Source organism: Salminus brasiliensis, chromosome 14, assembly GCF_030463535.1.
Source record: "Salminus brasiliensis chromosome 14, fSalBra1.hap2, whole genome shotgun sequence".
NCBI lineage: Eukaryota > Metazoa > Chordata > Actinopteri > Characiformes > Bryconidae > Salminus > Salminus brasiliensis.
The window spans coordinates 32,238,107-32,264,203 of NC_132891.1; the positions used below are offsets into that span (position 1 = coordinate 32,238,107).

The 26,097-nt window shown below is 43.8% G+C and overlaps 3 protein-coding genes across 3 annotated transcripts; 1 reads left to right on the forward strand and 2 right to left on the reverse strand.

Annotated features, from left to right (window-relative positions):
- Positions 1-1,015: 1,015 nt before the first annotated feature.
- LOC140577473 (chemokine XC receptor 1-like) lies at positions 1,016-4,068 on the reverse strand. The gene is made up of 2 exons (XM_072697463.1): positions 4,029-4,068; positions 1,016-2,022 (listed from the first exon to the last, which is right to left on the reverse strand). Exons 1-2 carry the CDS (start codon positions 4,066-4,068, stop codon positions 1,016-1,018), a joined length of 1,047 nt encoding a protein of 348 aa, XP_072553564.1.
- Positions 4,069-6,163: 2,095 nt separating this feature from the next.
- LOC140576629 (uncharacterized) lies at positions 6,164-12,918 on the forward strand. Its single transcript, XM_072696127.1, has 5 exons — positions 6,164-6,494; positions 6,970-7,020; positions 9,572-9,831; positions 10,073-10,234; positions 10,830-12,918. Exons 3-5 carry the CDS (start codon positions 9,687-9,689, stop codon positions 12,140-12,142), a joined length of 1,620 nt encoding a protein of 539 aa, XP_072552228.1. The 5' UTR covers positions 6,164-6,494; positions 6,970-7,020; positions 9,572-9,686; the 3' UTR covers positions 12,143-12,918.
- A 2,159-nt stretch (positions 12,919-15,077) lies between these two features.
- cyp17a2 (cytochrome P450, family 17, subfamily A, polypeptide 2) lies at positions 15,078-22,514 on the reverse strand. Its single transcript, XM_072696128.1, has 8 exons — positions 22,176-22,514; positions 19,779-19,917; positions 19,454-19,683; positions 18,787-18,873; positions 17,356-17,547; positions 16,785-16,954; positions 16,496-16,599; positions 15,078-15,322 (listed from the first exon to the last, which is right to left on the reverse strand). The coding sequence occupies exons 1-8, from the start codon at positions 22,512-22,514 to the stop codon at positions 15,078-15,080; spliced, it is 1,506 nt and encodes a 501-aa protein (XP_072552229.1).
- Positions 22,515-26,097: the final 3,583 nt, after the last annotated feature.

Below are 26,097 nucleotides of genomic sequence, written 5' to 3' on the forward strand. Positions count from 1 at the left end.
CAGCGCTATTGATTATTTTTCATTTGTCTTCAGAGAACAAAATTATGATAAATTTATACAAAAACCTGTAAATAATCAGACACACGTGGCTGAATATCAGTGGTTAGAAAGAATAGGTTATGCCATGCTAGCTCACCCAGCTACTGAATAATTGAGCTGCTTATACGGTATGCTATATTTGTCCCTGGGAGTCCCTAATGAAGAATTTTCTTCCTAATGAAGTGAATCTGGCTCCTCAGGGCCCCCAGTCTTAACATAGAAAGTATGTATTATGAATCTCTTTCCAAAGTCTAATAAATGTCTGCTGTATTTCACCAGCATTGCTCTCCTCTCCATGTGGCCTAGGTGGTCCTAAAAGTGGCCTGGACGGTCCCTGGCCTATTACAAAGTTAACATGCTCCACCTGGAAAGCTAAAGCTATCCCTGTCGAGCTAAAGCTCAAGCTACAACTGGGGAAGCAGCCGCCCCACATCCCGGTCATTCCTCGCATCCGGCTCCTGTTGCCTGTTGTCTGAAGTCCTGGCGCAGCATCATAGCCGGGGACCAGCATCCAGGCACCCAGCCACTAAATTTCACGGTGAAGCTGATACACAAAAGGGTGCTGGACAAGAGGGACAATCTGGCCGTGCTGGGCAGACTCTTCTCCAATCACGGCTCGAGCTTAAAGGCGTATATCTGTAAAATACCAAGTACCAAACTTTTTTTGAGGTGAAATCACTCAATCGCTTTGAAAGTGAAGTTGCAGCCCTTCAATGTTGATGCTGTGGGACTTCAATAAGGGCCAAAAATAACCCCATGTCAATTTCCCTTTCACCAGTGGAATGACCACTAGAACCACTGGACTTGTATCCTGCTCTCTAGCCCGTAGATGTTCTGCCATGGCAGATATCCTAGTTGGTAAAATGTGAAGTTTAGGCCAAGTTTGAATCTGATTTCATGTATTCAGGCTCCTGGTCAGTCTGTTTTAGGAATTCTTGCTGTTTTATTTTTATAAAAGATACATTTTAATGCTTTTCTAAAATTCATAATCTGCGTCGTCTTGCTGCTGGAATATCTTCCGTTGAAAGGCCCTCAAATGATTCCGGGATGTCTTAACAACTAAGACATAAATCACTGGATTGAGACAGCAGTGTGAGTAAGCAAGCAAGCGGCACACAAAAAACGCAGAGTCAAGCTGAATGAAAACCTCACATGTTGTAAAGGGCTCTATGTGTAAGGACTGCAGAAATATCACAATGTTATACGGAGCCCAAAAGACGAAGAACACCAGCGCAATGCAGAAGACGAGACTCTTGGTTTCCTTTTGTGTCCCTCGTAGGTCAGTGTGGTCATCGTTTCCTCTGAACCTGCGGTTGGCCTGAAGAATTCTTACGCAGCAAAAACCCACGATCAAAAAAGTAACCACAAAAAAAAGGTTTTTCCTGTATGTCCCAGCAAGGAGCGCTTCAACGCTGTTATGCGCACAGTAGACTTCGGTGGAGTTCTCAGAGATTGAGGCCACAACCTCACAGTGCAGGAAATCTGGTGATGCTGCCGTGAAGCTCACCACCCAAGCGAAAATGGGAATAACGGCAAGCGGCTTCATTCTGTTCCACTGCGACTGAGGGTGGACCACTGCTATGTAGTGCTGTATGGTCAACAGCATCAGGAACACTGTGCTGCTGTAAAAACCAGCAGAGGAGACAAAGTTCATACCTTTACACATGACCTCACCAAACGTCCAGCCCCACACGTAGGAACTGGACCAGAATGGAAGGCCGAGAGTGAAGATCAGGTCGGACACGGCCAAGTTCAGGATGAAGATGTTGGCCGTTGATTTGAGGGTCTCATAAAGTCCAAGGATCACCAGGACCAGCGTGTTTCCAAGGAGACTGAGGACGACCACGACAGCAAAGACTACGGGAGCCGCGACGAAAGCTTCGGCCAAAGATGCACTGATGCACGCTTCAGACAATTCAGTGTATTCAAATTCATATTCATATTTATAAAGGTCAAGGTCAAGTCTGGCCTCTGTGGTGTTTTCTGGAAAGCAGAGAAAGGTTTGTGAAACATGCAATTAATATACATATTTATAATTCATGCGCATAATTAAACGGTTAAGATGTTCTCTGAGTCATTCAGAGTGGTTTGGTGAACAGTCCCAGTCCCAGTCTGAGTGGTGGTGGTCAATGAAATTGGACGCTGTTGCGTTTAATGCCTCGAAAAGCCACATTGACTCAGTTATGAGGTTTTGCAATCAGTGTATCCTTCATATTTTTCATTATTCTGTTATTCATTCATGAATATAATGCCATAAAGCGAATAACAGTAGTTTTGACCTTTGATTTCATGCTCCAATCAAAAATAGGAGATGAAAAAAATTTATGATTTGATGATTTTTAATTTCTCTGATTTGAACTTTATCCAGTTTTCCTCATGGTTTTGAAGATTGAGAAGATGGAGCTTCATCTTGTTCAGATGAACTAAAGTTGTTGCTGTCAGGGAAGACGGTATGACCGCCAAGAAAATCTTTTAGATCTTGTCTTGTAGTCTTGTAGATTTGTCTAGATCGCTAAATTACATATCTGAGTAACTGTTTTCTGTAAAGTGGGCCTTCATACTTTATTTATAGCTAACTACTGACATTGTGGTGAACCCCATCCCTCACTGTTTACATCTGAAAAGGTACATGGTCCTAAGCTTCATATCAGATCAGATATCACAAACAGCCTATGGACCGCTGATGGGCCGAAAGTGTTATTACAATATTATTTTTATTAATTAAGCCCATTTAAATGTTCTTACCCATTTGATTGCAGTTGTGTTTGAGTGTCTGAAGCCTTCAGAGATCCTGTCGTTCTTCCAAGCAGTCACAAAGTGTTTAAAGGCTCTAGACCTTCCTCAAAAGATGATGCTTTATGCAAGCTTGTGATGTACAAGCTTTAAGGAACTGGAAGCTCAGCAGTGGTTTCATTAGTGAGACCCATGTGAATCACAAAACCACAACTTCTGCCCAAGAGAAGAAGCTGCACGTTTCATTTTCACTGCTGTTTCATTAGATTCCCATGGCATTTCTTAACTCCAGCTGGGCCTAAGGGAACTGTCGTGGAATAACCTGGAATGATGATGGTGCTTAATCGACACAGTTATGGGAGACCTTGATTAAAGTCTGATGAAAAGGGCCAGCGTTATCTGATCTGATCTGATCTGATCTGATTCAGTTTGTAAACAATGACCAACTTGTAAATTTTTCTTGTGATCGAACTTAAACCCCACTTACACCTGGTCACTTCAGGTGTCTTGAGGAATCAGGATTAACCTACATCTGGATAAGATCAAGCCACATGAAACCGCCAATGTGGTCAAAGGAGGTGGTCTGATCTGAGGCGTGTTAGAGCCTCATGCCTTTGCAGTGTAAATGCAGGAGTCTCCAAAAACACTGGGAAATATAAAACAATAAATAAAAAACAATGCTGAGTGTTGAAGTGTTAATACAGGTAAGTTACTGAGAATTTTTTATATATATATGATTCCTCTGTGTTTTAAGGGCTTATTAAATGCAGTTTATATTTCATTTAGAAATATTTGTTATATTCACAATATCCTCTGGGGACATATTAATAATCATAAATAATAATTATTATTATTATAGCATTATTATTGTTATTATAAATTGATGTCTGCTGACATTCACATCTAAATCTCTGGACATATTCACAGCTCATGTTCACATTAGCACCTTAAACAACAGACATTATACCTCTCCATAAATTCTTGTGTCTCCAAAATGGCAACTGATGAAAGTAAAATATGTGATGATGATCAGTTCATCATGAAACAACACAATGTTAAAATAAACTTTCACATTCTGTCAAAAATAAAATATGCAGTGTTGACGCTAAAAAATATCTATAAATATATACTGTGTATAAGATTTAGGCCTGTTTGAGTGTTGTCTTCTGCTTGGACTTAAAGCATGCAGTTAGTGGAAGCGTGAACAAAACTGGACAGTCCCTCCAGCAATCTCAAGAGACTTCTGTAATCCTTACCTGACAGGACTGGCGCTGTTATTAAGGCGAGGGGGCACATAACCAAATATTAGAAAAGAAATGATGGATGTGGCCATTTTTCTGATTTATTTTTTTTTTCGGTCTGGGGGTTTTATAAAACTTTTATATTAAATAATAATATAATTTGTTTGTTGGGGAGGTTTTTTTTGTAAAATCATCATTGCATATCCTCAGGCCTGAGCAATATTAGAGTCAATAAAAAATAAATAAATAAATTGTGTCTCTGGGGCTGGGTATGAATGGCTGAAAATGCAGAACTCAGATATATGTGTTTTCTACACTAACTGGAAACTCTCTCAGTACACAGTTTGGACGCTAAAGATTGCAAATCAGCCATAACATTAAAACCACTGATGTAAAAGTGGCACTTTTTCAAAGGGTGGCATCTACATGTTAAGGGGGCAAGTGAACAGTCAGTTGTTGAATGTGATGGTGTGTTAAAAGCAGGACACAAAGGGGCTTTGTTAAGGATCAAGGCTAGACATCAGACTGGATCTGACTGGATCATAACATCCACAAAGCATCAGGCTGGTCTTGTGGGATGTTCCTAGTATGTAGTGGTGAGTACCTACCAAAAGTGCTCCGGGGGGGGGGGGGGGGCACACATCGAGGATTGCTTCTTGTTGTACTACATGCGACAATCTACAAATAATTATAATAATGATGATTATGATTATTATTTCTTAGATATATTTTTGTAGCTGATGTTATCTTTAAAAGTGTAATTACAGTTACAAAACAGTGTGTAAAAACATATGACTAGTCAACACTACATCAGCATTTGCTGTCCTGATAAGATGACTAGTCAGAATGTCTTCATGGCTAGCACTGGATCTGTATATCTGATGTTATTACTAGTGAAAATGTTGCAACTTGATATCTGAAATGAGAAACTGCATTAGAGAGATCTTGAGATTTAGGTTTTATTAGCTAGTAGAAATTGAGTTGTTTGGTTGGTGGTATTTTAGGCTAAGACGCCTCGCTTCAGACAGGAACTTTCAGTAATGTCTAATAGTGCTACACTACTTCAAAGCTTATCTGCACCTCTTTTTTTCCCCTCCCTCCATCACATAAACAGCACCCGCCTCACACAGAAAGCCCTCTGCATGGCGGGGAACACTATCCACACGCTACACAGCCTCTTCAGGCAGGAGACTGCAGAGTGAGAGACGGCTCTGTCCACCAGGCAGTCAGGATGCTCGACTCACTCCCTGCCTTGCCTCCCCTTCCCCTTTCACCCCTTAACGTACAAACTCAATACTGAGCTCACTCAGTATTAACACTCTATGAGCTACAATTTGCACTACTGTTTATATTTGCACTGGCCATACCCAGATTCTTAATCTGCTGCATATTTCACTTTACTTTTTATGTCTTATCAGGGACCTCTATACATATACTTTATTCATACACTTTATAAGTATTGATAACAGGGTTGTGGGTTCGATTCCTGGGTTTGGCAAGCTGCCAGTGTTGGGCCCTTGAGCAAGGCCCTTTACCCTCTCTGCTCCCCGGGCGCTCGAGTTGGCTGCCCACCGCTCTGGGTGTGTGTGTACTCACTGCCCCTAGTTCACTAGTGTGTGTGTGTGTGTGTGTGTGTGTGTGTGTGTGTGTTCACTACCACAGATGGGTTAAATGCAGAGGACACATTTCGCTGTACAGTGACAAATACGTTTACCTTCACCTTTAATGGCAGGGACCTCTGTCTATTATTTATACGATCACTTTGTTATTTAATGTTTATTTAAATATTGATGAATATTATTGCACATTGGGTCTGAGAGTAACGTAATCCTGTGGTTATGTCCTGCACATACTGCAGTTTTGACAATCAGGCTGACTTTGACTTTGACTACAGTAGAGGTAAATTAGTATAGTATAGTTAGTATCTAGACCCACATATTCTTTAAGTCAATCTTTAAGGACATATTTGATCATCTAACAGCTAGAAAGTTTCACGTCGTGTCGTTTATACCTGTAAACACTGAGCCAGCTGTAAAAGCCCCATTAGTCTTTCTCCCCATCCTCTCACTGTTGTTGCTATGAGGGATGCAGGCTACCGCTTGTTGCGCTCTGATTGGTCGACACGCTGCGCGGCCCGAGCCAATCAGCTTGAGGTCCGCTTTAACGGACGTCTCTCCAGCGGTCTCTCCGCGGATTATGTAATCCGGATCTTTCCCCCGTATGAACGGTAACCGGTAACCGTTAACCGTGGCAGAAATTCACGGACAGGCGCCTCAGTCTGGCTCCGGTTTCTGCTGGGCGCCGTGCAGTGCCGTGTGCAGCAGGCTGGCGCTCCGGTTAGCGATGGCGTAGGGAGACGACGCAGGGTCGACAAGATGGAGAGAGGCGGCGGTGTGGGGCTCGCCAGTCGCGGCGGAGGACGGAGTGAACAGGAGTGAACCGGAGTGAACCGGAGTGAACCGGAGTGAGGGCGGCGGAACGGTTGGTTGATTAGTCGTTGTCCTTCGTTTGTCGCCAGCAGTCGCTGATACTCGCTCGGGACCCAGCGGCTGGCTCGCGGCCGTGCAGAGCAACAGCCTCGCTGCTGTGGGTCTGCTAATGCTAGCTAGCTATAGCTAGTGCTAGCTGGCTGGCTAACGGCTCTGGGCCAGGAGCGTTAGAATGGCTGTCGTGCGATTTCTAACCCGAAACGACTGGATATTAGCTAGCTAGTAACCAACCCATAAAATGACCCAGCAAACCCGGCCAGGTTCAGTGCCAGTGTCGTGTAACGGTAGCTTAGCTTAGCTTAGCTTAGCTTAGCTTAGCTTTACACGCTGCTGAGCTGTGTGCCATAGAGAGCTGCGTTCAGACCAGTGCTGTTGTGAATGTCCACAAGCATCAGCATTTAGTGTGTTCTGTGTTAAACTGATCATAAATGGCCACAGATCGATGTTCTTCTTGTTTTCCCATACAGATGGCACAGATGGCTGTGGCAGAACTTCTAAAGATCTGCATCCTTCTGCAGGTAACTGTCCGGTCATGAAATCCTTATTAATTCAGTGGGTTAATTAGCTATTGATATGGGGATCATACTGATATTAGCCATTAAATTGCTTAAAATTTTATTCCAGATATGTAGAGGCATAATTTTCCAATCCAATATTTGATGATGTGGTGATGCAGCTTTCATGGAAAGAACACCTTGCCAACTGTGAAGCTGCTCGCTCATGCACGGGTTGTGTTGGCCCTGGTGGTAAATAAATAAACGCTTAGCATATCATTTAGTTTAGATGTGACTGGACCTCAAAGCAATATTCAATGACATATTTAATATGCAGAAGGGTTGGGCGATGCTGGGCTACTCGGTATATATGTCGTTATATGTTTTGTTTAATGTTGTTTCATTTATTTACAACCATGTACAAATAAACAGTGCAATTCTATCAAATGCAAATATCTATGCACTGTTACAAATATGAGATCCTTGAGTTTGGAGGATTTCAGTATGAAACTGTGGAGGAACCTCTTCAGGAGCTTTGAAGAACCTTCAAGAAAAGGCACCTTCCTCAAAAATCGTATGTTTTTAATAGTGTACATCAACATTGGTACACAATTCCCAGGGGTATAACTAGAAATATTTCTTAGGGGTTCCCATTGCATCTGTTTCGGTCAGCTTGATGATCTGCTTGTGGATTTCAGATGCATGAGAGAATCGTGAAATCTAGGAGTTGACTCAAGAAATTATTAAGTGCTCAAAAATTTAGCTAGGAGACATAGCATAGATATTGGCCAGATGACTCATTTTGTAATTTGTAGTTGCTTGAGAAGTTGTAAACACAGCCTCTGTTGCTGATCTCACACAAACCACAATGGGCCTCATTTACCTTCTTAAAATTACTGGAGAATCTTTGTGAAAATCTTCTCAAGAATAGTTGAGGCCAGTGTTTTTCAGAATATCATAATGCACAGTATGGCTGAGTGTCTAAATTGTAAAGTGGAATTCGAGCATGATTTTAAGGGCAATACAGTCTACCGTAATGCACTAGGAATTTACAGTAAACATCGTAGCTCATGTAATCAGCCGAACTAGAATGAATTGTGAGTCTCTGTACTAAGCCAAAGACGTCTGCTCATATAGATGAGCAAGTGATAGTTACCAGTAGAGCTGGGCGAAATGGAAGGATTTTATATCACGATATTTAAATACATATTTTTACAGTATTTATCACAATATTTTGTCTATTCTGCTATCCAAATATTGTCCCATACTGAGTATCATGATTTTTACTTAAAATATGCTTTATGAATTAAATAAGACTGATTACACTCTTTGTAATGAAACCTACACTTAATCAGTGTGGAAGTGTCTGAATTCAATTGTTTTAGTAGGGATATCCTGATCCGATCCAGTGGCTCAGGATCGCAGCCGGTCTTGGCATTTCTAAAGGATCAGGTATTGGCTTTCAAAGCCATCCTTGGTTTTGTTGTAGCAGGGCGACCTCTGGCATCCTCTATATGCCATTAACAGACATGACTCTCAGCTGCAGCCGCAGAGGAACTCAAGAACTACCCTGAACACGGTTCATTTGTGACCATATTATGGTGGATATATCGGATAAGTGCGGAGACGTTACCAGTTAGCAGCCCAAACAAGGCTAACTTTTCTCTCTTTGCTCAAAATTTCCGTTCCACCTTAAATAATGCATCTCTTGCGTTCTACTGTTGAAATGTACACACTAACTGCTGCACTATTTAAGGTGGAATGAACAGTTAGAATTAAAAGCCTTGTTTGTTGTAGTTTAAATAGAGCTTTTCTTGTTCTGTTCACTGTAAGAAATTCACTAATGATTTGTGTTTAGGGTTAGTTTTTGAAAAAGAGCGACAGGCAGCAAGGTGGGAAGGAAAGTTTGGGTAACACTTCAGCTTACTGCAGCTTAGCTTAGCTCAGAGCCTTGGTGTAAACGTGACACAGCAACAACAGACAGCAGGTAAAAGTGTCTGAAAATAATGACTTAGATCTTCATTCTTTTTCTACTAGATGTTACTGATGTTTACTAGTGATAATTAACTGTCCTTTTTGTTGTGGGGCTGTATTATTTGTATACATACAAAGATTGGATCAAAAGTCAGCATCGAAATGTGGGGGAAAAAATAGATCAGGACATCCCTAGTTTTTTGCGCTACTTATCAAACTAAATAGTCCCTCCCTATAAAATGCAAAACTAATAAGGTAGTAGGGATCCATAACAGCCACTGCCTTACACCTTCTTTCATAACTTATAAACAGTCAGCATCATCAATGTCTGCAATCATCAATGCCATGCAAATGTCTGGACGCCTTAACTTTGCAATGGCTCAGATTTCTTTTGACAGCTGATTTGCAAATCAGGGCCCGGAGTCATGTCAGCAACTGTAATTAGGAGCTGTACGCTGAATCTGAACATTTACAAGCTTTATCATTTTCTTTTCAGACCTTAGCAACCGAGGAGTCGTCTAAGCAAGTGTCTAAAGGTCTGCCCCACAAGGCAGAAAACACTATTGGCTTTTTTGCTAATTCCCTTTTCGGACTTTCCTAGCTTTCCTGATTCTAAGGAGGCAGCAAGGGGGGTCTTGGATTGTGTTGCCACGGCAGCAGTCGTGGAGGAAGAGGAGGAGCGGCTGTTCCGGTGGCGCCACGCCCTGCTGCAGGGTATGGAGTACCACAGCACGGGGACCCTGCCGCTCCTGGGCAGTCCCCGCTACTGCCCCGGTGCCAACAGTGCCAGCGGCTACCTCTGCCAGACCGGCCACTGCTGCGGAGAGACCGGCTGCTGCACGTACTACTACGAGCTGTGGTGTGAGTACAGACGGTTCATATTTCATAGCATCGGATTCAGTTTAGCAGTACTTACCCCTGCCATGCATATCTTGGTGGGTTTTTTATTTTCACAAATCCATAAATCCAGTCTAGCTCCTGTTCCGTTTATCTATCCATCCGTCAGCCTGCTGGTGTGTATGCTCCTGATTGTTTTTTATATATATATATATATATATATATATATATATATATACACACATGTATTTTCTCTGTGTTGCAGGGTTTTGGCTGTTATGGAGCGTGCTGATCCTGTTCAGCTGCTGCTGTGCTTATCGGCACAGACAGGCTAAGCAGAGAGTGCAGCAGCAGCAGAGACAGAGAGAGATCAACTTGATGGCCTACCACGGAGCCTGCAGCTACCCATCCTCCATGCTGGACCTAAGTACGCACTCCTTTATCTGCTCCGTCTCTTCCATTCCTCATTTGTCTCACTTATCCTTTATTTGTCTCTGTGAGGCTTTTGTTGGTGCTAAAACTAAAGTTTTCTCTTCCCTGAACTTTCCATTCCACCTTAAATAATGCAGCAGTTACCTTCTGCTGCTGAACTGTACACACTATAACTGCTGCACTATTTAAGGTGGAATGGAGAGTTAGAATAAGAAGCCACTTTTTAGCAGATCCCATAAAGTTCCGTACCTGTTACAGGTGCTGTCCATGCTTGATTACAGCAGAAGATTACTGGCAGATCAGGAATTTCTCATCTCTCAATTTTAGGAGTTTTAAGCAAATATACTCTACATATTGCAACTGGGGCGAGGGAGCCCACACCAAATATGCCGTTAGCCCTGCACTCTGGCAGTGGTCTGGCAACTCTGAATTTCGGTCATTTGGCTTTTTCAGAAAGGACAAATTTGAAGCGGATACAACTGTACAGTTTCTTTAAGTATAAACGTCTATAGCATGAATAAATGGTGCATTTTGCCAATGTATTCGCCATGTATTAGTGATTAACCATGTAACTCTTTCTCCATTGGCAGGTTTCCTTGCCTCACTCAAACTGCCATCCTATGAAGAAGTAGCAGCCCAGCCCAGCACCCCACCCCCACCCTACAGCTCGGTAGCTTACCCACGAGGCTCAGCCCACCCTGGCCCGAGTCACATGTTGTCCTCCCAGAGTTCTGACAACTACACCAGCTGCTCATGTGACTCCTGCTGTCCATCATCCCCCTGTAGCTCCTCCCCCTCCTCCGCCCAGCTCACAGACGAAACTGACACTAGCCACACCTCAACGCCTTCCCACAGCGAAGCAGTGCCCATCAGCTCGGTTTCCGAATTCGCCCACTCGACTGCAGCCGCGGAGACACGCGGTGAGACTGTTTCTACTCCGCCCCACAACGAACCGGGAGCCAACTCCTCGCTGTGCAGGGCGGAAGTAATGGAGGCGGAACTGTCGGACTCAGCCTCCCTTGACTGCAATGGCAACAGGACCGTTAAAACAGTTACCAGTCAAACCATTAACAACAACAAGATCAGCAATGCAGAGGAAACTCCTAACACAACTCACCCTGGTAACGCCACTGACATCAGTAGTGCTAGTCAGGTCTGCACCATCGCGGAAAACTGTATTGCAGCTCAGATTAACAATGCCAATGATATTAGCAACATGGGTCACACTTCTAACCCCAGTCCTACCAGTAACACCACAGACTCGAGCCTTTTTCAACCACCCAGCAATACGACCCAAAATGTTGCTTCAGCTTCTCAGCCTCCTGTCACCATCCCTCCGTCCTCTCCACCATCCTGTTCTCCCATCACACCTCCTTCCCCTTCTTCCCCTTCTCTCCCTCCTCTGTTATTCCCTCTCACCGACCCTCTGGGGGCACTCTCAGAGCAGCAGAATTCACCAACAAAGTGGGAGGGGCCAACACAGGACCGCCCTCCTGCTCCTCCCCCTCAGTCTCCTCCCCCTCAGTCTCCTCCCAGACCGGTGCTCTTTTCCCCAGACTTTCTGGAGCCGGAGCGGCGGGATTCGGCCGTCTGCGACCTGGAAGTGGACCAAACGCACTTCCAGCAGCGCCGCCTGACTGGCGACTCCGGAATCGAGGTGTGCCGCTGCCGCATCAACCAAGAGGGAGAAGAGGACGAGGAAGATGAAGAGAGGGATCACTTGGAGGTGGGGGCGACCGCCGTGCCGAGCGACAGTCTCCACGACAGCGCCGACTGCTCTGTCCGAGCCCAGCTGACTCCTTCCACAGGGGAGGGGCTGGGGGAGTGGCCAGGCATGTGCAGCTCTGCCCCCTCTGCACCAGCAAAGGCTGAAGCGGTTGTCATAGCCATGGAAACCATTTGACGGACAGGTGGGCTGTTGGGATCCAGAGTTACAAGGGCTGAGTGTGGGGAATTGAGGAAGAAGGCACTGAGCGAGCCTCCTGCGTTGAGTTTTGAGGGCCAGCAAACGTGGAAGTGGATTCCCCTGAGCTGCTGGAGAGAGTTAGCAACAGGCAGCAGTTGGAACCAACCAGTTCATCTATTAAACTACATTAGGACTGGCTTAGGATCGTAGAGTGGTTTAGGTGAAACTGTAGCTTGTCAGCATAAGAGGGTTTCTATCTCTCTCTCTCTCTCTCTCTCTCTCTCTCTCTCTCTCTCTCTCTCTCTCTCTCTCTCTCTCTCTGTATGTCTATCTATCTCTCTCTCTCTCTCTCTCGTTTGGGAGAAGGTCAAAGATGTGATTCGACACTTAACACAAAGCCCATTTTTCAGATGACAGAATGACTGATGATGTCAGAGCCTCAGACTCTGTTGAACACCCCCCACCACACACACATACATTCTTACACACACTGTAACCATTGTGTATGACCCTGATGATGTGGGACGGTGGTACAACCATGCCAGATTAACTGGCCCCTTCTGTGAACACTTCTGTATTCTGTAGCAACATTCATATCTCTCTCTCTCCCTCTCTCTCTCTCTCCCCCTCTTTCCCTGCTTTTATTGTAGCCTCTAGCACAGGATCATAGCGTCCTGTTGAGTGGAGTGTTTGTACGCTTTGATAGACTATGAAGCTGCTTGAAATGCTCATGGTTCAAACAATGCCAACAGTAAAGATGCAATAACACAAAACACACACTAGTCATAACTGTCCCACGTGCCTCTGGGTATCGTAGTTCACGCCAGGCCCAGGCCGCCATTCTGCGCTCGGTGTTATCTGGAGCTTACAGCCGAATGTAAAAGGTTCTTCACAGGTTTACGCAAAACCCGACACGCATTCACGCGCAGACATTTTTTCAGAACACTCCGAAAACACCAGATTTCGCCCTCCTTCTCGTTTTTTTTCCCAGTGTTTCAGAACACCAGCTTGGCCAGACAGATGCTGCATCTCTAACACGGAAGAAAAAGAAGAAGAAGAAGAAAAGAAAAAAAACAACCTCAGGACATTGTTAATTTATTTATTTTTGTTCCGTTAGTGATTTTTAATAACATTTTGTAACGTCTTTATGTGGAAACATTGAAAACCGCATTGCTTACTGGCGACATGAAAGCAGTCTAAAGACTTAACAGACTCTTTGCACTGCTGCTGTCCACAAAGATGAATATAAATATGTGAAATACATATCCGAATAAATATATATGTAGGTACAGATGATATATGATATATATATATATATATATGCTCTCTGTGATATGAGATATATATATATATATATATATATATATAATATTTTCTAAGCATGTCATTTCATTTGGAGTTCATCACAGTGCGAGAAACTGGTGTAAATTATGATCAGAGACTGAGGGATTGTGTGTATTGACACTAGTGTTACTATGGTATCGAGTTACTATGGCGTTACCATGGTGCTGCCATGGCGTTACTATGACAACCTTCTCTAGTCTGAGCAATAGAGTATGTTTGATGTCCATGTGAGACTGTGAAAGATGTGCAGATGTTATTCTCAACGACTTCAACACTAAAAGAGTCAAGTGAAACCTCTGCCTCATCGTTTCTCTTCTGCATGGGCTGCTTGATCCACGACCTCCAGATTCGTGCATGTGTAGAAGGCCTCATTATCGCACCTTATTGGTCAAATCCCACATTTTCCACAGACCTGAATTTTCACTTTGTTTTTTTGTCATATCTGATTTGAGCAGATTGTCTCAAAACTAAAGAGAAAAAAATACCTTTAAAAAAAAATAATAATTAAAACCACATTTGTATCCGGTTTCAAATCCGATTCAAATTTGGATTTCTAGACTCGGTTTGAACAGTCAGATCCGATTCCAGTTCTTGATGTGTACTATGGGAACAAATGCAGATGTGGTGCTGATCTGATGTGATCAGGTGTTGTAACATAAGGATTGAGACAGGCTGTGTGTGCAGAGGGACTTTATTAGGGCTACAGCAATACTAGTCAGGACAGGCAGAGGTCAGAAAACAGGTAGGCAGGAATAACACAGGTAAATCCATAAAGTAGCTGAACATTGGATTGGTCTCGTCACACTGACCTCACCAACAACACTCCAAACAGAGGTGCTTAGGAGGAGTCCTAATCAGCCCAGTCATGAACAGCACCTGTATGCTGGAGATGAGCCTCAGGTGAGGGGCGGTGCTTAGCTTTGCAGCTCCCCACTGAGGCCAGCAGAGGGAGACATTAAAATTGTAACACGAAATGGGAAATCTGGTTTATTTGGAAATTAATCAACAGCAAAAACACTTGTACACAGTTTCAAATACGATCTGAATTTGGATTTTTAGAGATGGATGCATTTATGATTCTATAACGTGGCTCAAATGCGTCTCAGCCCATTTCCTGAAGTGGTTTAAGTGATCGGATTTGTATCTGGTTTATATCTTGGGAGTCTCGGGTGCGTTCACACTTGCATTTTTATGTGGCTCGGCTTTATCCAGATCTATTCCTAATGCTCAAGTTGGATAAAGTGACCAGGTGTAAACAGGGTCCAAACGATTCCAGTTTTTTGTGTTCAAATCTGATCTGCCGAAAAGTGGACTGGTACCATTTCACTCCTGTTATCTAGTGTTTCTTAAGCCTGCCCCTAGTGTCCAACTATCAACTATTCCCTGCTCCAGCAGACCTGATCCAACTATCCCGACTGAATAACGTATCTTGACACAGGGATTAGTTGCAACCTTGCAGTGCACTGGGTCCCAAGAAGCAGGATTAACAAACACTGTTATCATGTGAACGTAGGCTTTTTGGATGTGTGGTTGTTCTTGTGCTAGCTGATCCTGCTGGTCTGGAGGAACGCAGTGCTCTGAGCTGTGCTCAGTGTCGTGGTGTGACCGTGACGCTGTAGCGTAGCGGCTGTAGCACCACCCCGTAACGGCCCTGCAGGTCAGGCAGGGCCGTCCCCGGTGGCCGACTAAAGTGGAACCTCTGCAGAAGGCAGCTGACAAAGAGGAAGAGCTCCATGCGTGCCAGGGATTCGCCGACACACACTCTGGGACCCGCCCCGAAAGGCAGGAAACTGGGCGGGGTTATCTTTTTACCTTGGGCATCGAGGAACCTGTCTGTGAAAACAAAAAGGGAGAGAGGGGAGGAGATTGTTGTTGGTCTAGGACCTGTCAGGTGATGTATGGTGACTTTGAGGTGGTACTGTATACACTGTTCGAAAGTGTGTAGACACCCTACTCAGCCATCGTTTCTTCTGAAATCAAGGGTACTGATAGGGAGTCTTTCCAGTTTCCAGAAGAAACGGCTTCTGCTCTTCTAGCACATTGCTGTGATGATTGAGTGAGCATCAGTGAGGTCAGGTGCTCAGCTTGGCCAATACTGTTGCATTATTGGTTCTGACATTTAGAGCCTGAAGAGTGTCTATATCTTCAACCCTATATCTGAGCTAAATCTTCTGCTTATGGCTTTAAACCGATCAGCAGTGACATTAGCACCACCTGCCTAATACTAAGTAGGTCCCCCTTGAGCTGCCATTTAAGGCATGGATGCCACAAGACCCCTGAAGTCAACCTGTGGTATCTGACACCAAGCTGTTAGCAGCAGAGCCTTGACGTCCTGTTTGCGAAGTGCGCGCTAGCTACGCTAGCTGAGGCAAGGAGGAGAACTCTTGGGCTGGAGTTCTGGGGGGCTTTGAGCTGATGGGACCCGACCGAAGCCAGACCCAATGCCCGCAAGGAAGAGGTTGAGTATAATTGGATCATCTGGAGGAGCAGGGGCGGTGGTGGGCATGAGAACGAGAAGTGAGAGGAATGGTTTTATGATGTGTAGAAATGGAGGGGCGGAGTCTGGGCGTGGTCCTTCTCTCAAACTTCCAGTTATTACATAACTCCATGAAGTTGTGAGGTGGGGCCTTCATGACCATCAATGAGCCCTGGGTCTCACCTTGGACCACCTTTAGAAGGAACTGACCAGGTGCTTTCACTGACGTGAAACCAGATAAACCCTCAACCCAAGACCTGCCAGATGTTTTGGAGATCGTCTGACCCTCCAGCCGTCTAGCCATCACGGTTTGGCTCTTGTCAAAGTGGCTCAGATTCTTATGCTTGGCCATTCGTCCTGTGTTTAGCACATCAGCTTTAAAAACTGACTGTTCACTTGCTGCCTAATATATCCTACCCACTGACAGACACCGCTGTAGACGATGATAAGGCCTAATGTTTCTGTGTAAACACAAGGCCTCCCCTTGTGCATTTGTGGTGCGTTCAGAGTGAGTGAGATGTCTGCGGTACCTGGTCTGAAACAGTCAGGTTCCTCCCAGTGTTTTGGGTCGTGGTGGATGGCCCACATGTTCACCAGGACTCTTGTTCCCTTTGGGACATCATGTCCTCCCAAACTGCACAGAATAATAGATCTGGCTTTATTAGGTTGTAAGTGAAGATCAGCTTAAGTCTTAACGTGTGCCTTTCTGGGATTTGCATCTGACATTCTGCTCATGGCTTTATCTCTGTATCTCCATGGTAACCAGAAGTTTGTCCTCTTTAGTGGCCACAGTGGTTGCTGCGGCATTGCCATGGTTACCTGGTGTCCTGCATAGCGACATGGGGGATAAGGATAGGACTGACGGGGCGGATCCTCATGACCTCACACAGAACGCTCTCTAGGAATGGCAGGTTGGACCTGTCGCTCAAAGCAGGTGGGCGGTCCCTTCCCACGTACTCATCCAGCTCAGCATGGAGACGTTCTTGTACCTTTTATCATGAACACATTCGCACACACACACACATGCATACACACAGGGATGCAATATCTGAGGAAGATTCATGCTCACACCTTTTAGAAACCTTTTAGAAATTTGTGCTTCAGTCATCCACCAGCCTTTCTTCTGTGGTCAGTTTCTGTTTCTGACCACAGGCCTGCTGCTGCGACACCACTGAGCCTGACATACCCATACCCATACCCTAGCAGTACATTAGCAAGCCACTACCACATTAGTGTCACTGCTGTGCTGAGAATGCTCCACCATCCAGGTAATAACCCTGTGGTCATCCCACCGTCCCAAACGGTGGCTGATACACTGTACAGCAACAGAAGGGCTGCAGTCGGGCTGCAGTCAGTAACCATAAGCCCATGAAGTGTGATCTGTAGATACCTGCGGATGGTGCAGTAGGAATGCTATGGTCCACAACAAAGTGGTGGACGTAGTCTCTACGCCGGCTCCAAAAGCTTCGGCTGCTGTCATCAAAACATGATCATCCGTGATGTCGCCCTCACCAGCTGACCCATTCTTGCCAATCAAGAGGGCATCCAGGAGGTCACGTGGTTCTCCAGGGGTACAAGTCAACTGGCAAGATTCAGAACACATACACAAAGAACCATAACACTGAGGACATGAGTGAAGTCAGGAGTATTAGGCTCCCACTACAGTCTGATTTTTGTCTCAGATCAGATTGGGTGGATTCTTGACGGGTTCACATTCATTTGAACTGATTCACTTCCCCAAATATCAAGCAGCTTCTTCGTCTTTCCCCTGTCTGTCTGACGGCGACAGAGCTCAGCGCATGTGTGCTGGCCAAAAGACACATGAAATCTGATCGGACTGTTCTAGAGATGTCCTGATCAGGTTATTTTGCCCCAACCGATGGAATCTGAGTCTCTTAATAAGGGGCACCAGTCGATCTTAGTGATAATCTGACCCAGTTTAGATCAGAAGAGCTGCTGATTAATCCGATCAGTTTTTATAATCAAACTTTCTGGACTGACTGATTTAGTTTAGTTGAGCCTTTTCTTAAAATCACTGTTTTATAGTGTTTAATATCTTATAATCCAGTCTGATCTCCTCCCTGACCAATCAGCTCCCAGCTCCTTTACAACACTGCAGTCTGATCACTTCCTGTGTGTGTGTGTGTGTGTGTGTAGTGGTACACACTCTAGACTGGTATCTGTGGTTGTTGTGGGTCTACTGGTGTGTAATAGCTGGTTTATAGTGGGTGAATGTGCTGTGTGTGTGATTGGGGTTTCTATAGCGTATGTGTGTGTGTGTTAGCATTAGCATTAGCCTCCACTCGGTTCTGAATGGGTTCTTCAGTGCTGGTTTATAAACAGAGAAAGGTGAGTGAGCGGTTCTCCCGCTGGTAAAACAGGGCGTTTCAGTGAGAGTTTTATAAAGGGTCGGATATTATGGTCTGTTTTCATGTTTTACTGTAAAATACTGTAGCTCCACACTGCAGAACCTCAACTCCTTTATATACCTTCTGAGAAAGTCCGCACTGCTGGTGCCTTTAACAGCATGGTTAAAACAAAACCTCAGAACTGGATTAAGATTAAAATAGCTAATAGATACCCAATCCATTAAAATATGCCTGGATCGATTCACTGGATCAGATCGGGACATCCCTAGACTGCCATGCCTACACTCATGTTGCCTGCCCATGAACTGGATACATATCCGATCTAGGACCACATATGAAAGATTTGATAAGATCAGATTTGACATGTCCACAATAAACAAGACTTGACAAGGCCAGTTGACTGAGCATGGTTGGGGTAAGGGTGAGTAAGTGTGTGTGTGTGTGTGTTGTACCTTGTGCTCTTCTAGTTTCTTGCTCAGTAGTTTGTCTCGGATAGAGACGCATTCCCTCAGCTTGTCCAAGTCCTTGTTGGGGAAAATCTGTGAGAAAGAAAAGAGATATTTTTTGTATCACCTGTTCTGAACAAGATCCAATATTGGGCCAAAAGTTTTTGGACACTTTCTCCTCCAGCGTTTCTTTCAAAATCAGTGTTATTTAACGGAGTTCATCCCGGCTCTGCTGCAGTAACTGCCTGTTCTGCCTGTAATTTGAGTTGACCTCCAATGGTTGACAGCATAAAATCTTGATATAACTACTAGGCTACTTCATTATACAGGATATGTCACTAAATCATAATGGCTAAGACTTGACATGAGGATATTTCTGTAGACCTACACCTTTTATATATAATATTTGGACACCCAGTGTCATTGATGCAAAGCACCAAAAGCTATGTAAGTAATATCATCACCCCCTTGAGGAGAATCTTCCTTAAATGCGTGTGAGTGAATGAGCGCATATATATATATATATATATATATCAGTGTTCAGGGCTTCTTTGCTTTAGAGGTTTGTCCTTGCTTTGCTGAACTGTTTTATAAAAGCAATAAAGTAAAAAGTCAGAAGCATCCCTGACTAACGCTCTCTTATCTGTTGTTGATGATGGCTAACGTTCCAGACCTGTAGCCCAGGAAAGATGTCCACCAGGCCTCCTCGGGCGATGGTCTGGACAATGCCATTGTTGTAGTCCATGACCTGTTGGAGCTCGGGGTCACGAGGGCGGTAGGATGAGTTGAAAACGAGCCTGCACACCACATTGGTGACGGCCCGCATCAGGACAGGACATAAATCCACATGCTGCCCCCTACAGGCCTGGAGGTCAGCGCACAAGCTTTCCGCAGCATCGAACACTGCAGAAACATGGTGAAGAATTTAAACAGTGCAGATATTCAGACGCACTTATATTTACAGTATGTATTGTGTTTGTGTGTTTACGTGTGTGTACCAATAGTCTGCAGCTTGCTGGAGCCTTCTCCGAACAGAGTGAATGAGGAGTGAACTAGTCTGCGGTGATTCTTCCACAGTGGGCTGTAATCTGCAAAGGCAATGTCTTTCCCTCCTCGCGTCAACAGAGCTGTAGTGACCTTGATAGGTTATAGAGAGGACAAGGTTTCAGATGAGGATGTGGGGTGCATGTGTGTGTGTGTGTGTGTGTGTGTGTGTGCTGGTGCTGTGTTATTTGTCTGAGAAGGTGGGGGAGAAGCGAATAGTATTTAAAAAGCCCTTTTGATAGAAAACCCTCCGTTTCTTGCTTTTCACAAACAGGAGTTTAATGGAGGCATCATTTTCAGACTCGTCCCTACAGTCTTACAGTAAAGGGGGCCTAAGCTATTAAAATGAACTGCTTTAAATGCATTGTGGTTGTGATGTCACAACCATGGAGTGTTGCAGACAGCCCATAGCTGAGTTACTGTAGTGGAAGATGCCATCATTACAGCCTTTCCAAAGCATCCACACAATTGTGACTGCTTTTGTCAAAATGATGTGTCTTAATTTTGAGGACAAAAGTAATTTACCGTGCAAAAATAAATAAATAAATCTGTTAAAAAAGACTGTCGGTATTAAAAATGCATTGTTAAATAAAACCTGCAAATATTAAAAATGAGCTTTATTAAATAAAAAACAAATGTTGATGTTTTTTTAGATAAAAAAATTTGACAAAGAAGCAGAAAGCAAAGCAATCAGAGCTGCTGCACATCTTAATAGACATTTTCGAATCTACAACTCTGCTCCTCAACCAAACAGCCAATATCAAACTGACTGGCTAATCTTCCCCGGCCCTCATTTCTTCCCACTGTTCCAGCACTCGTCCTCATCCTACAGCCAAGCTGACTGAACTGACAGGTTAAGCCTTCCAGGCACACACAAAAAAAAAATTTTCAAAATCTCAGACCACTGAACTAAACCCGACTTGGGTGTGTTTTTGTTTTAGGTTCAGGGTCTGTAGTGGTCGGGTACTTAATCTGTTGCTTACTTTTATCTGGCCACTTGCAGATGTGCACATTAAACTTAGTTCTGACTCATAGCCATTTCTTTCCTCTTACATGGCAGGTTGACTGAAACGCTTCGGTCACAGACTGCAGGATAGACGTGTTTAATCTTTTATTAGAAGTCTTCGTCTCCATCCGAAGTATTCCTTGGAATCACAACAACATTTGGGATTCCAGTAAGGAAGCAGACATCTTATTTTATTTTACAAAAATAAGATATAGATTTATATATATATATAGAATAGATTTACCACAGTGCATTTAGGGAGTATCTTCTATAACATAAGGAAACGGTGATAGACCTAGCAGGCTTTTCATGTGTTTATTTTATGTGGATCTTTTTGCTGATGGTCAAAAACGTATAGGTTTTCGGAAAGCACACAGCGCAACCTTCTCATGCGCAGAAGTACCTCAAACTAATGACAAATCAAACACATAGTTAGGCACATAACTTAAATAATGTAAAAATAACAAGAACACTTAAGAAACAGAAAATAACAATATAAATTAACTTACGTTTGGCTCATACAGGGTCGAAGCTTATTATTTCTGTGGTGTTTTCTCTGAGCATACTCATTTACTTTTTCTTTTAATACTCTAGTTTTGCTCTAATTTCAGTGTCTTGTTTATTTTTTATGTGATACTTTACCCCTGAAACAGCCTCTGGCCCGCCGGTGGGCCGAAAGCATTATTACAAACATCTGTTTCCGTAGAATAGACCCCCCAGTGTGTACAGAGGTGCCTGCAGATACTGAATAATACACCTTAGTGTATAGTGTAATAAGCCTTGGAGTGTTAAGGTGGGTTAAGAGACAACCACTTAGTTGTACGGTTGCTCTCATTTTTGCATGAGCGGACCAGTAATCCTGACATGAAAAGGTTTAGCTCAGGTCGCAGGTTCACAGAAAATAAACACTAGCCTGCTAGGTCTATCACCGTTTCCTCGTGTTATTAAAGGTACTTCCTAAATGCACTGTGGTAAATCTAAGCAACCACCAATTTGTAGCCTCTAACTCATGCAGATTTACAGGGGTGTCGAGGAAACACCACATTTTAGAATGCACATAACATTTTTTTGGCTTTATTTATTATTATTTTTATTATTATTATTATTATTATTGTAATTTTTTTCATTCTGCTGCATAATATCTACAATTCCAAACTACTACCATACATGCAAAGCCACCCTGGATCACCCTGGATCACCAGTTTTGGACAGGCCCCTCCAACCTCCAACACAATGCAAAGTGAAAAGTGAGAGGAAACGGGGGCTTCTTACAGTGACCGCACATCCTCACAAGGGTTGACTAACAAAACTAGACGACAGCACGGCAGCAGTAGCTTCCCCTCACCATTTGGGGCCGTCCAGCGAAGTCCCTTCCCCGATGCAGCAGCACCTCCCTGGCCAACGCCACCTCGCTGACCACCAGCGTGTAGTGCGGCCCCATGTACACACTGAAGAGCGGCCCGTACCTGCCTGCCAGCTGCGTGAGGAGCAGATGCAGAGGGAGGGAGGAGCGCAGGTGCAGCAGACTGCCCAGGATGGGTAATCTAGGCAGGCCGGGCAGCGTCTGGCTGCTTCTGGTCCACCATCTCCATCCCAGCAGGCAGTTAACCAAAATCAGGACTAGAATAGTAGCAGAGCAGCTGAGCAGCAGAGGCACAGAGGAAACCATTGACTGGATGTCCATAGTGAGTGTGTGTGTGTGTGTGTGATGTGGATGGTAAATGCCTGTGTGTGAATGGTCCTACTCCATGTGAACGCGTGTGTATAGGTATGTACGCAAAGCCAGGAGGAAACTGAAGCTCCAGCTCGGAGCGTTTATAAAGAGCAGAGAGGGAGGTGGGATGTTTTCAGGGCCTTGGTTAGGGGTGAAAGGTCATGGAGACCCTGATGAGGCTTGACCAAGCAAGGCGAGTGTGCAGATGTGTATTGATCAGCTTATTAAAAACCTGCTGACACAGTTCATCTCTCTCACTCTCTCTCTATCTATCTCTCTCTACCAAATTGTCTATAAAGCCCTACATCACAGATCCTGTCTTTCAGAACTGATTATTACTGATTATTACTTTCACATAAGACAAATATGCTAATTTCATCTGGTATTGAATCATTTTTGACCTTTCAAATCATAGGTTTTTGAAATGATCAAAGTACAAAGCACCCAATCGGGACATTCAGAATTAATATATAAGTAATATATATGGACAAAAGTATTGGGACACCAGCCCATTCATCCTTTATCATATAAGGGTATTTAAAAAGAGCTTAGGAGAGTAACTATCTCTACTGTCCAGGGAAGACTTTCTACTGTACTAGTGGAGTATTGCTGTGAGGATTTGATTGCATTCAGCGACAGGAGCATTAGTGAGGTCCGGAATCCCAAAACATATTGGATGGACCACCATCCATTCATCCAGAGAACACAGTTCCAATGCTCCACAGCTCAATGCTGGGGTCACCTGGCTTTAGGCATGGTGCCAATATATTCATTTTTATCTGCTCCAGATTCTATTGGCAGGGCATCTCTACAGGGACTAGACAAGCTGTGTCAGCAATGGGTGCAACTTAAAGTAGCTTATTATTTATACTATATATATATATATATATATATATATATATATATATATATATATATATATACACACACAAATATAAATAAAGACTGTTAAACACTAATTCAGTCGTATATATATATATATATATATATATATATATATATATATATATATATATATATACATATATATATATATATATATACATATACACACACACAACCAACTGAATTAGTGTTTAACAGTCTGTTTATTTAAGGAATAAAGAAAAATTGCGGAATGGTCGATAAGGCCTTAAATTCAGGTGTATTGAATGTTACACTGGTTATGCAGTGTTATGTTTGCGCATCAAAGATCTGAATGTCTTCATGTTTAACATTTTAGTAATTTAATATTCTTTAAAAGCAGTTTTATTTTACAGGATTACAACTTTTCCCTCCTTCTGTTTTTACTGAGACGTGATTTTAGATGATGGATTTTGTTTTCAGGTCCTGTGAATCACTTTGAGCTGCACTGGTATGTCACTGAAGCTACATTGGCCTTGAACAGAGTTATTTCCTGAAGACACAAGGTCGAGCAGCTGGACAGAATCACTTTTGCATGTGTGTGTGTGTGTGTGTGTGTTAACCAGCAGGTGGTAGAATAAAAGCTCTTACCCTACATCCAACACTTAATATTCATATTACACACAGCTTGTTTGGTCCCTGTAGAGAAGTACTGCCAATAGAATAGGACTCTCCAGAGTAGATGAACATCAACGTGTTGGCACCATGCCAAATGCCAGGAGTACAGGGCTAGAGGGCTGTGCCAAGCCCCCCCACCACCCAGCATTTCGAGCTGTGGAGCTATGGAACTGTGTGCTCTGGAATGATGGTCAGTGCTCCATCCTATACTTTTGGGATGAGCTGGCAAATTGGAGATGAGGTGGGGTGGTGATCATCATCCCACATCCTGACCTCACTGACGCACTTGTCGCTGAATGCAATCAAATCCTCACAGCAATGCTTCCAAAATCTAGTTAAAGGACTTCTTTCTGGGTCAAGGAAGCAGGATCAACTCAACTCTTTTTTTAAACCCTTGATTTCAGAATAGACAGAATAGTAAATGAGCAAGTGTCCCTATACTTCTGTCCATATAGTGCATATATACAATGACGATGTGTATGGAGGTTCTCTACCCACCCAGAGACAGTGAGGCCAATTGTGCTCTCTGGGAATCTCGGCCACAGATGGCTCTGGCATCATCAGAGATCTAACCTAGGCTGGCTCTTAGACATCTGCACCACTAGGGAGCCCATGTTTGGTGTGTGTCCGTGATGATTACACACAGCCACGTTTGGGCAGTTTTTCCTGGCTGCCGGCGTGCTTCATGATGTTTATCCCACCATTTACTCTCTTCCACGTATTCAGATCTCTCACTCTTGTCTCCATCTGCTTTGAGTGAGATCCTCGTCAGTCTGTGGTGTCAGAGCAGCGAGCACTTTTTGACGCACGATTGCTATGACAGTCAGAGTGCTTGCGCCAGACTCACTCGCTTACTCAAGGCCACGTACCACTCTTAGCTAAGGTCGCACGCTCGGCCTCACACGCAAAGAGTCATGTCTTTGTCATCCGATGGCTATCTCTGCTGTTGTGTGTAGAGTGTGGATTAGTTGTTAGTCAATAAAGCAGATATTGTAAACTGAAATGAGAAAGAGTGTGTGTGTGTGTGTGTGTTTGTGTGTGTGTGTGTGAGAAAGAGAGAGAGACAGAGTTCTGAGGAATGAAGCGTTGCACTCTAAATATAACCCAGTGTGTGTCAGAGAGACTGGGATGCTCAAACGGAGGCAGGGGGAGAGAGAAAGAGATAGACATACACTGTGCATGCACTTACACAACACACACACACACACACAGAACTAAGGCTGATCTCAGATCAGCTCCTAACTCTGCTCATTAGCCAAACAGACCTCAGAAACTGCTTTCAGATCAGCTCCTAAGGCAGTACATATGTCTAAGAGAACCCAGCTGAATCCCCGGCACTGAAGGAACACCCACAGTGTTTATATAATAAGCCCAGCTGAGATGTGTGTGTGTGTGGGTGAACCAGGAACACTGGGAGACCAAGGAATACCCCAGTGTTTCTCTACCTCACCTCTGTCTGCTTCCTCAGAGTCACACACTTCCGGTTACCACAACAACAAAACACACATTTCGACACATTTTCTAACATTTAGAAGAACCTGAAACATGTTTCTTTGAGCCACGTTTATCACAGAAACCATAGGATTCTGGATTCATAGGAAACCAGGATTGTGGTCTAACTGTGTGTAGACACCTCCGCTGCTGGGCTGAGCTGATTAGTGAGGCCGTCAGATGGACTGGCTACAATTCTGGGGCGGATTTGTACTTTTTTGGACCTGGACTGCGAATCCACTGAGAAACTGCATGTTCTATGAATGAACTCCTGAAATACGTGACTAGATAATGTGATTTATAGATTATAGATTATATTTATAGATTTACATTTATAACAATATCTTTTACTCTGCAATTATTCAGGTGTAAGAATCAGAAAACACGAGATAATATCTTACTGAAGATGTAAATTACTCAAATTTATTCACAGTTTCTGGTTTCCTTTGCAATCAGACTGGAATCTGGGAAAACTGCGCCTGCATGAGTAGTTTTCTGACCTTGGGTTAAACTAGTCCCATTTATATTTATTTCAAAATAT